The 10,867-nt window shown below is 45.0% G+C and overlaps 1 protein-coding gene across 2 annotated transcripts in view; it reads left to right on the top strand.

Moving 5' to 3' along the window:
• Nucleotides 1-408: 408 nt before the first annotated feature.
• LOC310878265 (protein jagged-2-like) overlaps nt 409-10,867 on the top strand; it is a 65,723-nt gene continuing 55,264 nt past the window's right edge. Inside the window, exons 1-2 of one of the 2 annotated variants that reach the window (XM_083792493.1) lie at nt 409-734; nt 1,403-1,729. In XM_083792493.1, the coding sequence (XP_083648619.1) occupies nt 666-734; nt 1,403-1,729 (396 nt within the window). In that variant the 5' untranslated portion in view covers nt 409-665. The remainder of the gene's footprint in view (nt 735-1,402; nt 1,730-10,867) is intronic. The other variant, XM_083792494.1, reaches the window with a different exon arrangement.

The following is a 10,867-nucleotide window of genomic DNA, read 5'->3' as shown; positions in this document are numbered from 1 at the left end:
TGATTTTTCATATGAGTCCACTTAAAATACATAATGTAATAAATACATAAAATATCAATTAAATACATAAAGGTCGATTAATGGGGTAGACAGAGTGAAATGATTTCTTGTTTATTGACAACAACAAAATGGACGGGTGGGCCAACTCAGTATAAAAAACAAACAAACAAACAAACAAACAAACAAAAACTCAACGCAGACGACCGACGTCTGTTAATGAAATTCATCAAGCCTTAATTGTCATGGCTGGCCACTCCGCCTCCCGCGTCCCGCCTCCGTGGTTGGCTCTTGGCCGCTCCTCCACAAGAGGGCTGGAGCCAGAGGAGTCAGCGAATGGTTTGCGGAGCTGCCAATCATCACGGCTTCTCAGGCTGTGAAACGGATCGCCTCGCCTCGCTGTTGGTTGAGTGAGTGGAGCGGTGGGGGACAGACAGTCGTGCGTCTCTGTCAGTGCAGTGCGCTTTCCTCGGCTGAACGTTTCGGCGCTCTCGGTCTACCCTCGCTGCCAGGGGATTGGTATCTGTAGGGGAATAAGATAGCAGGGTTCTTTTTTAACCCCCTCCCTCCAACGTCTTGCATGCCAGGAGAGAGGGACACTCCATTTTTTTGATTGATATCAAGGCATTTTTCTTCCTAATGGTAGCCAATACTAATCAGCCGGAGACATGTGGAATTGTACGTGGAAATTGCATTGCTTCTCAATAGTGTGTCTTCTGCTGACTGTGTGGACCGAGGTGAGAACTTTTTTATTTTGTATTTATGTTATAAATAAACGTGTTACCTATTTGAAATATATTGACAGGGTTGGGAGCTGTATCTCTTCAAACAACGGGGACTCATTCATTTCCGAAAATTCAATTGGGGTGAAATTCCACTCTTAATTGAATTGCGTGTTTGGCGATTGAATCATGTGATCTTGGAATTCCTAAATTAGAGCTTCCTTCAGACAAATAAATCAGGTTTAACTTTTTTTTACTGACAGTGTTTTGCCGCAGGGAACATTGGTAAATTATGAGTTAGAATAAGCCCATCAGTGACATTCATTAAGTAAGTTCAGTTCTTTTTCAGGTAGGCGGCAGGCCTACTTAAATAAAGGCTTAGACCCATAGACATTAGACCATAGACCAATAGGTTAAATTAAATAAATGTGCAAAAAGTTTTCTCTATAAACAAAACGACAAAGTATAGTGAATGTTAAAATTCGGGCCAAAATCCACTGTGGCGACTTATCTTTATTTCCACAGTGGGCTAAATTGGAGTAGGTCGTTTATCCAAGCCTCCAAATGGGCGCCGATAAAGTTCAACTTGGCCAAACGTATACAACAACCAGACCGTCGTCGCCCAATGTAAACACTTGCCTCATGTTTTTTCCTCTGTCTTTCTTGTGATCGGTTATTTTTAGGTGTCCCATTCCACGGGCTATTTCGAGCTGCAGCTGATTTCCGTAGAGAATCCCAAAGGTGAGCTTCTGAGCGGCGAGTGCTGCGACGGTGACCGTGACGCGGAGGACGGCGACCACTGCAGCCTGGACGAGTGCGACACATATTTCAAAGTGTGCTTGAAGGAATACCAAACCGAGGTCACCACCACGGGACACTGTACCTATGGAACTGGAACTACTAGCGCTCTCGGTGGGAATACTTTTCAGTTCAAGAGCACCAAGAACGGTCAAAGTCGAAGCAACAATGACGCTGGGAAGATCGTCATGCCGTTCCAGTTTGCCTGGCCGGTAAGTTGATGAATGATATCACGGCATTATTTGAAGTGTCACTTGACGCGGCCAGGGCGGCGTCGGTCGAATGGTTGTTAATGGTTTGGTTTCCAAAACGTTGCACGGTTTCAAAGGCTGCAGAGAGTTCTAACGCGTGCCAGTCATTTTTACGCGTGTCCCCCTGGCGACTTTGGCGAGACGCACCCACCTTCTGCCGAGGGGGAGCACGCCTATATATCACAGTATAGGTCATGAGGTCCATACGTTTCCCCTCGTCCTTAAGTGATTGCCTGCACGGCACGTCTGTACTATTTTGATCGAGTGTAACAGTCCGCACAGGCACTTGTCCGCATGACGCGCAGCGGGAATAAGGGCTCATGGGGACATTTTACGCACGGCTTCATGTGCCTTTTATATCGATGTGATGGGTTACCTAACTAACAGCTGGTGTGTCTCTGGATCCGGTTATAGTTTATATGGCTGATGTGTGGGAGTGGGCTGGTGGTGGTTGTGTGTATGTGAAACAACACTAGTACAGACATGTTCATAGAGGGAAGTAGTGTGTAGTGCAGCTGGAGGCTGTATAGTATGGAGGTAAAGATAAGATAAATAAGCTATTATTCAACCCTCTGGAGAATTGTGCTTGATAGCAGACAGTAGCAGATTCAAGATATAGATACATTAGATAGATAGAACACAAAAGGAGTGGCTTCACTAAATATAACAAAACAAAATTGCCCTTGATCCTAAAAATATGAACAAACAGATGGAAATACGTAGAGGTAATAATACATTCAGTCAGAGCAGAAGGCCAGGATTCAGTTGTGTAAGAGTTTCCAGGGTAACACAGATTAGTAAAATGCCACAGCTAATAGCGTGACAATGCTGTGTTCTAAACTTGTGTACAAAGGTGTATGGAAAATAAATCGTTAGAAATAGAGATTAGTGTGACGACACTATACAACTAACTATGCATACTTCACGGTCTAGTAGTAGGTAGCTTATTTTTTTAAGCTAGGCAGAGGAACCAGAGCCAATCAAATTGTTTCTATTCCTTTGAGGAACCGCCACAATGGCAAACGGGCCCGAAGTGGGCAACCCTAGCTCCTTTCAAATTCTACTGCATCCATGGGGTAGGTGTGTGAGAGGGGGCTCTCCGTCCCCTCACTTAAAGGTCACACACACTCAATTCCACTTGTCGTCCCATTTGAAGTCTAGGTGCCCTTGAGCAAGTATGACCCACCTGCTCACCCCAGTAGTGCTTGGCTTTGTGGACAAGAGGCCCTGAGGAAAATGCCCGGAATAAAAACATATACAGTATCCCCCATAGTAGGGTTTCCATGCCGGAGCGACACACACACACACACACACACACACACACACACACACACACACACACACACACACACACACACACACACACACACACACACACACACACACACACACACACACACACACACACGGGGACAGCCATTTTATGAATGGAATTTTTAAAATTGTTAGCATTTTTAACTCTAACCCTAATGCCGAAAATAGCTGATCTACAATTTCTGAACGTGTCGCACTCGCACTGTGGCATTGTGAGCTTGTAGATCAGCTATTTCCAGTCTGAGACACTGGTGCACAAGGCATAACTCCAACCCTAACCCCTAAACCTAACTCTGAGGGCTATATCTTGCGCCACCCCTTACCCCTTATCCCTAAACGTATTTGCCATTTCTTTTACTATTTAGAAAAACCTTTTAAAATAGTTCGATCTACAAGCTCACAACCGATCTACAAGCTCACAACGTGTCGATGTAGATCGAAAAAATCAAAATAGTAAAAAATGCCAAATAAGAGATAAGGGGTAAGGGAGCCCTGAATGTCTAATCCTAACCCCAAACTGAATCATTTCTTTATTGTACGCCAAACTGTAAAACCATAAAACAACAATTTCTCGACCAGGAAAAATTGGCCTCCCGATGTCTTATCTCTCAAATTCTGCTATACTTGTGGAGACAGTCCTCACAAGTGTAGTAACGCAAGTACGCACACATACAGTATATATATATTGGTACACTTAGTGTGGTTGTCTGGCTACGTGACCTGCCCATTCATCAGCCCCCATGGTCAGCTGTCAGCAGAGGGGAAGATGGAAGTAGTAACTCAGAGGCCCCCAGAGCTGGATACAATTACCACTAAGTTGTGTGTGTGTGTGTGTGTGTGTGTGTGTGTGTGTGTGTGTGTGTGTGTGTGTGTGTGTGTGTGTGTGTGTGTGTGTGTGTGTGTGTGTGTGTGTGTGTGTGTGTGTGTGTGTGTGTGTGAGAGAGAGACACAGGGAGCAGGGTATCAGTGACATCGCCGCTACTCAAACAAGTGAAGATCCCCAACAGCAGACCCCCCCCCCCCCCACTCTCTCACTCACACACACACACACACACACACACACACACACACACACACACGTTCAGTCAATCTGGGCTGGGGGACGCCGTTACACGCCGCCTCTCAGGTTCATCCTTCCACCGTTACTGGGTCATTGTCTAAGTTGGTTTGTGTGTGTGTTGTTGGATCATTGTCCAAGTGGGATTATACTGTGTGTGTGTGTGTGTGTGTGTGTGTGTGTGTGTGTGTGTGTGTGTGTGTGTGTGTGTGTGTGTTTGGGTCATTGTCTAAGGCGTGTGTGTGTGCATAATTAATACTGTGTGTGTGTGTGTGTGGTTTATTGTCCAAGTTAGTGTGTGTGTTGTGGGGGTCAGTGTTTTCCAGTGTCCATGTAGGGGTTCAGGTGCTGAACAATAGGGTGGAAGGTATCGATGCTTCAGACCACTGAAGTACACATGCAGTTATATGTATGTTTTATCACTGTACAGCACTAATATTTGTCCAATGAGGAGAACAGAGCAGACCAACCACCTTGTGTGTATATGTACTGTATGTAGAGCACACACAGTGACATGCACGCACATACACACAAGGTTCATTGTGTTTTCAATAAGCTCTGTGTGATAAAAGGTGTACTGTATGTAAAAGAGATTGTGAACTATGAAGGGAATTGACCTCATGTCGTTTGTGTGAGTACAAAGAGTGTGTTGAGCTCCAGAGACACAAAAGACACACAGGGATATGAACGGTAACTCCACCAGCCACTGGGTTGCTGTCTTCTGCTCTGTGTTTTTCCTTTGTCTTTGAAGAAGAGGAAGTCAATTTGATTTATATCCATTTTGGGAACGGGGGAAAACCTCAAGCTTATCGTGTGTATAAGATCATAACGTAAACAGAGAATCTGTTAGGGCTGCAATCACCTTGCCAACCAAGGCCTTGTATTACATAATGGCCATTATTTTTTTGTAATTTCATGCAGTCGGTTATTTTGTAGGTATAACCCCGACTCCTGTACATGGTGTGCAATGCTAGGCTGACTGCAGACAGTCGATGTGGGTTGCAAGATGGTTTTATAACCCTATACTGTTCCACTGGCTGGTAAACGGGACTGATAGTCCCTAATAGAGTATTTTACAAAGGGTAAAACAGAATGCATACAACAGTTGAACAGAGGTCAGGTTTCACAAAGACAATCTTATAGAGCACGAGGGCATTCATCAAGATTGTTTAACATCTCAGGGGAAAATATATATAAGCCTGAAAGGACTCGTGTTTACCCTTTACAAATAGTACAGTACCCTCATATTAATAATCTATTAATTGATCAGTTTATAATAATAATAATGTTAAACCTTATTTATGCAGCACCTTTTTAGACAAAGTCGCAAAGTGCTTGATAACGTAAAATCAACAGTGAATCATAATTCATAACAAATACAACAACAAAGGCAACATACAATTACAGTGTCAGTGAAAAATAAATGCATACATTGTTAGGGGTTAAAAAGGCATATCTATACAAATGGGTCTTTAATTTAGATTTAAAAATAGTTATGGAGCTAGCAAACCTAAGGTCCAATGTGAGGCTGTTCCAGAGTCTGGGAGCCCTACCTGCAAAGGCCCTTTCACCCTTCGTCACCAGGTTGGTCTTAGGAACCACTAGTAGAGCTAAATTAGAGGACCTCAGATGACGAACAGGCACATGGGGTTCCAGTAGGTCACCTAGGTAGCCTGCGGTGCCAGGCTGTTTAGAGCTTTAAAAGTTAACAATAAAATCAATTCTAAAAGTTATTGGAAGCCAGTGCAGTGCAGCCAGTACCGGGGTTATGTAATATCCTAGTACCAGTAATGAGTCTGGCAGCCACGTTCTGTACCAACTGCAGGTAGTGTATGGCGTATAGATCCCTTGCTGAGTGTTGAATAGAGGGTGTTACAATAGTCCAGGCGGGATGAAATGAGTGCATTGACAACTTTGTGAAGGTTAGGGGTGGAAAGGATTGGTCGGATTCTGTAAATATTTCTTAAATGGAAAAAGCATGTGTCCGAACCACAGATTTGTCCTGGGCTTCACTCAAGAGTCCAGTAGTACACCTACATTTTTGGCTACTGTTGTGACAGTTGTGTAGGTGGGTTCTAGAGGTGAGAGGGCCGAACAGGAGAACTTTGGATTTGTTAGTGTTAAGTTGCAGGACATTTGTAGGCTAGACAGGCATTCAGGGAGGATAGACAGTTGGGGTTGCAGGTGTTGAGTGGCAGGTAATGTTGGGTATCATCAGTATAACAGTGGAAATGGATGTTGTGTTTTACGGATTATTTGACCTAAGGGGAAGGAACATGTAGATGGAGAAAAGTAGAGGACCAAGAATTGATCCTTGGAGGACACCATAAATGAGGGGGGGCAGAGGAAGAGATGGCATTAACAATCTCAACAGAGACAGTTCTTGCTAAGGTAAGAACTGGAGAGCACTGCCACCCTGCAGACCCACCCCATGACTCCAGTCGGCTGAACAGAGTGGGGTGGTCAACTGTGTCGAACGGCGCGCTCAGGTCAGTGTAGTCTAACCGTTAGTTGATTAGTAATCTTTATTCTCTTTTCCATGCTGAATTAATTATGACCACAATATCTCTTGTAAAACTCTAGAAACAACCCTTTCATTATACAAGTCTAAAGGACCAGAGAGCCAGGATCCATTGTGAAATCAACACGAGCATGTTCAATTCACAATCTCACCGACCTGAAAATGCTGACCTCTACATGATTGCAGCAAACTCAATTTTACACATTTGTTGTTTAAATCAACCAATGGATCAGTCAACAAATTCCTATAACTAATTTATTAGATTTATTAGATGAAGATCAAGGTTAGCCCTACAGTCAATACCAATAAATACTGTAGGGGGGCTTCCTTCTGCATGGACCATTTTGTACCCAAACTCAATCTGTCTTGTCCAACACAACGGCCTCATACTAAAATGGCCTTCATGGGGGCTGTGGTCACAGAGCCTAGCATACTGTACTGTTGGTTAATAAACAGGCCCGATTGTCTCTAACAGGCTCTGTTTTCAATGAGGCCATGTCTTGTAGCCTGTGGTGCTGGTGAGGGGTGGCATCCCCTGGTTGGTCGCAGCAGTATCTGGGCCACTGGCTCTTGTCATGAATTAGCCGAGAAAGAAAAAAAATCAAGACATTGTACCAATACCATTGCCCCTCTCTCTCTCTGCCTTCATGCCTCAAACCCTCGGGCTGTTTGGGTCTTTAGTGACATGTTTTTATCATGAAAGAGCAGGAAGGGAGAGAGAGAGTGAGGGGAGAGTGAAGGTCAAGAAAAAGAGGGGAGGAGAAAAGGAAGGAGTGAGGAAGGTAAGAAGAGAAGGGAAGGGAAGTGGAAACCAAGGGAAGGCGTGAAGTTGTTTATGAAAAGAAATGAGAGAGAAAATTGAGAGTGGGATGGAGGAAAAGGAGAGAAGTGAAGCAGGGAGAGGTGAGGGACCGAAGGGAAAGAGATGGAGGCTGTGAAAGGTGGAGAGAGGGAGGTGAGAGATGAAGGACAGGAAAGGAAGAAAGAACGATGCTGAAGAGAAGAGGAAGAAGGGGGTATATTTAGGAGCGGATCCTTCACTCAACATGCTGCTTTTTCACTGTAGGGCCAAGAGAAAACAAGCATTCACTTCTCCTACTAACCCCCCCTCCCCTCCATCTCTCCCTCCTTATGGGGTATTTTTAGAGACATTCTGCCCTCTCTCTCCCTTCGTCTCTCTTTCTCTCAGTCGCTCTCCCTCTAAATGAAGGATTAAGGGGTGTACTCCTTTGGTTTCATGGTCATTTTTTCCACCCCTGGTCACACTCCTGCCAGAGTTTCTCCTCCTGGCAGCAGGTTTGACAAGAAGTTAACACCACAGAGATAGAGAGTGCAGAGCACCGAGGTGTCCCAGCTGTTGTCCACAGACCTCCGCCTATGCTGGAGCTCAGCTGTACACTGTGCAAATTGCAATTGCAACGTCGACTCCTGGCCTGCAATCTTCAGACTGCAAAGGTTTTTTTCCCAGACATGTGGTTCTGGAGTTGTGCTGAATCCTTGTTCTGCATCCAGCCACACATCAGCGGAACTTCTTTCATCATATTAAACTGACCAGAGCCTAAAGCACTGGCGTTCCCCTATCCATTCTTCACAAAATCAGTTCCCACGTATCTTTCATCCCCGCTGCAATCGCAGCCTGCAGCCAAGACAAATCTCAGATGATACGTATCAATATGATGCTGCCCTCGTGTAAAATAAACGATGTATTGGATAAAAACACGAGGCGTTCATGGCTCTGTGCTTTGTTTGGCCCGGTGTGCTGTCAGAACACGAGGCCGCTCCTGCATGAGGATCAGTAACATCTAAGTAAGATGTTGGATGTCTTTGTCTCTCTCCTGTTGCTCCTGGCTCTGGCTCGTCGGGCTCATTTGCCGAGTGCGTCCTTGGCTCGTTGAGCTCCTCTTCCATGTCAGGCCCATTCCAGATCAGTTTGGTGATGCTTTTATGGCTGATGGCTACTGAGACACGTAAGAGAGGATGGCGCCCGTTAGCTTAAGGGCGTAGGGTTTAATGTAAGTGTGCTCTTGTCTATGTGGGGAGATAGCAGTAGAATGCGGCGCCCGTTTGACTGGGGCGCAGTGAGTGTGTGTGTGTGTGTGTGTGTGTGTGTACATACAGTATGCATTTGTGCCTGTGTTTGTGTACGTGCGTGTGTGATCCTCCTCAGCTAGCCTCTCCCTTTTGTCTCTCCTCTCCTCTCCTCTCCTCTCCTCTCCTCTCCTCTCCTCTCCTCTCCTCTCCTCTCCTCTCCTCTCCTCTCCTCTCCTCTCCTCTCCTCTCCTCTCCTCTCCTCTCCTCTCCTGGCCGACTGGGTGACTTTAATAAGTGTAAAAGCCTCCTGTGCGTCCTCCCAGGATGACCCAGGCAGGGATCCGTTACGCAGGCTGAGGGACAGTGACGGTTTAAGAGCCCGGCTCTCTGCTCGCTGCGGTCGGAAGCGGCCCGCTCATCTTTCCCACGCTGGCCCCGAGTCGAATGGCCTCCACTTCCTCCCGCTTATAACTCGAGATGACCCGCTTTTCTGGCTGAAACGTGTGACTTCACGCTTCTTCTGCAGTGCTGTTGGCCCAGAGGCGCGGAGAGGCCGAGACGTGCTTCTGTTGTTGATAATAGTGTCATGTGTGACTGTAGGGGTGTGTGTGTGTGTGTGTGTGTGTGTGTGAGTGGTAATGAAAGGCATGTGTTGCAGGTGTTGAGGTGAGTGGAGTGCAGTGGGGATTAAACGTTGTTATTACACACAGGGTTCTTCATTACCCTGCTGACTGCTTAGTTAGTAGTATCTGCTCACATCCTTAATGAAGCTCAGCTGGACCTCACAACCTGACAAACGCACGCAGGGGGACATCTAAATACTGGTCGTATTAAAGACAAGGAGGTTGACAGGTATAGGCCTAGACCAGTGGTTTCCAAACGATGTGCCATGAGACATTTCCAGTTGTGCCTTGGGATTGTGTGACATCTATACTATTATTATATTATTGCAATGTCACTGTTTTGGGCATCACAAGCTCACGATGTGTCGGATCACTATTTCCGCTATTTTCAAAGGGCGCTTGCCCCTTCTATAAACAGCTTTTTCCCCCACACGTCTCAAGATTTGCCAATGATGATGAACGGAGAAATGACGTCAGAATTATGCTAAATATGACGTAAATTAAACATCAAAACGTAAACGCCATTGACATTGAAGGGAATATTTAGGTCATATGTAAATGAGCAAATCAGCTAACCAATCACAGGGAACAGGTATTCTGATTGGCCAATGGCCAGTATGAGATGATACATGATGATGTATGTATGATAAGAGCTGATAATTCAGCTAAATATGATGTAAATTAAACATGGAAACATTAAACGCCATTGACATTAAAGGGAAAACTTACGTCATATATAAACGAGTAAATCGGCTAACCAATCACATTATGGGTTTCTGCATACCCTTCCACACACATATGTGTGCATTGTTTACAGCAGTAAGTAGTCTGGTAACTGAGTGAGAAGTGACTGAGTGTCAGACTCAGTCAGAAGTTAAAACATTTTGTACTATCCAATAGGGATGCACCGATCCGGCTTTTTGGCATTCGATACCGATTTCGATACATGGGGGTCCAGTATCTGCCGATACAGAGTACCGATCCGATACCCCCCACAAAGAAACGTAATAACCTATTAAGCTGTATGCCTCACTGTGTGGAGTCTGGAATCATTATTTTGTGTAAGGCAGCATCAAGGCTTGACTTAAACATTACTTTCCCAACTTTGTAAAACAAAATGTAACAAACACAGATATAAATGCACTGAATTATTTATTAAATAACTGTGCAACAATTAGACCAGGTTAATGTGTGCGCAGGCTAGCCTGGCTGCATTCCACATGTTATACTGTCAATACTACACTGCTGTGTCACAGAGGAGGTATAGTTGTTTTCATACTGTAATTACACATAATTATCGGATCGGATCGGATCGGATAATGGATCGGCCACCGATCCGATACCCGATCTAGAATTTTAGCCTGGATCGGCGCCGATCTCCGATACGAGTATCGGATCGGTGCATCCCTACTATCCAAGATGTTGTTGTCTTGTGTGTTCATTTTCATTCAGTTGATAAAACCTTTACAATTATAAAAGCTTTTTACTAAATGTACTCTGCTTTCATGCCAGAAGACTGGAGTAGATCCTGCTGAAATCCTATGTATTGAATC

The sequence above is a fragment of the Protomyctophum parallelum genome (genome assembly GCF_964188405.1).
Source record: "Protomyctophum parallelum genome assembly, chromosome: 20".
NCBI classification, from domain to species: domain Eukaryota; kingdom Metazoa; phylum Chordata; class Actinopteri; order Myctophiformes; family Myctophidae; genus Protomyctophum; species Protomyctophum parallelum.
This window is presented reverse-complemented; position numbering and strand designations above follow the sequence as displayed.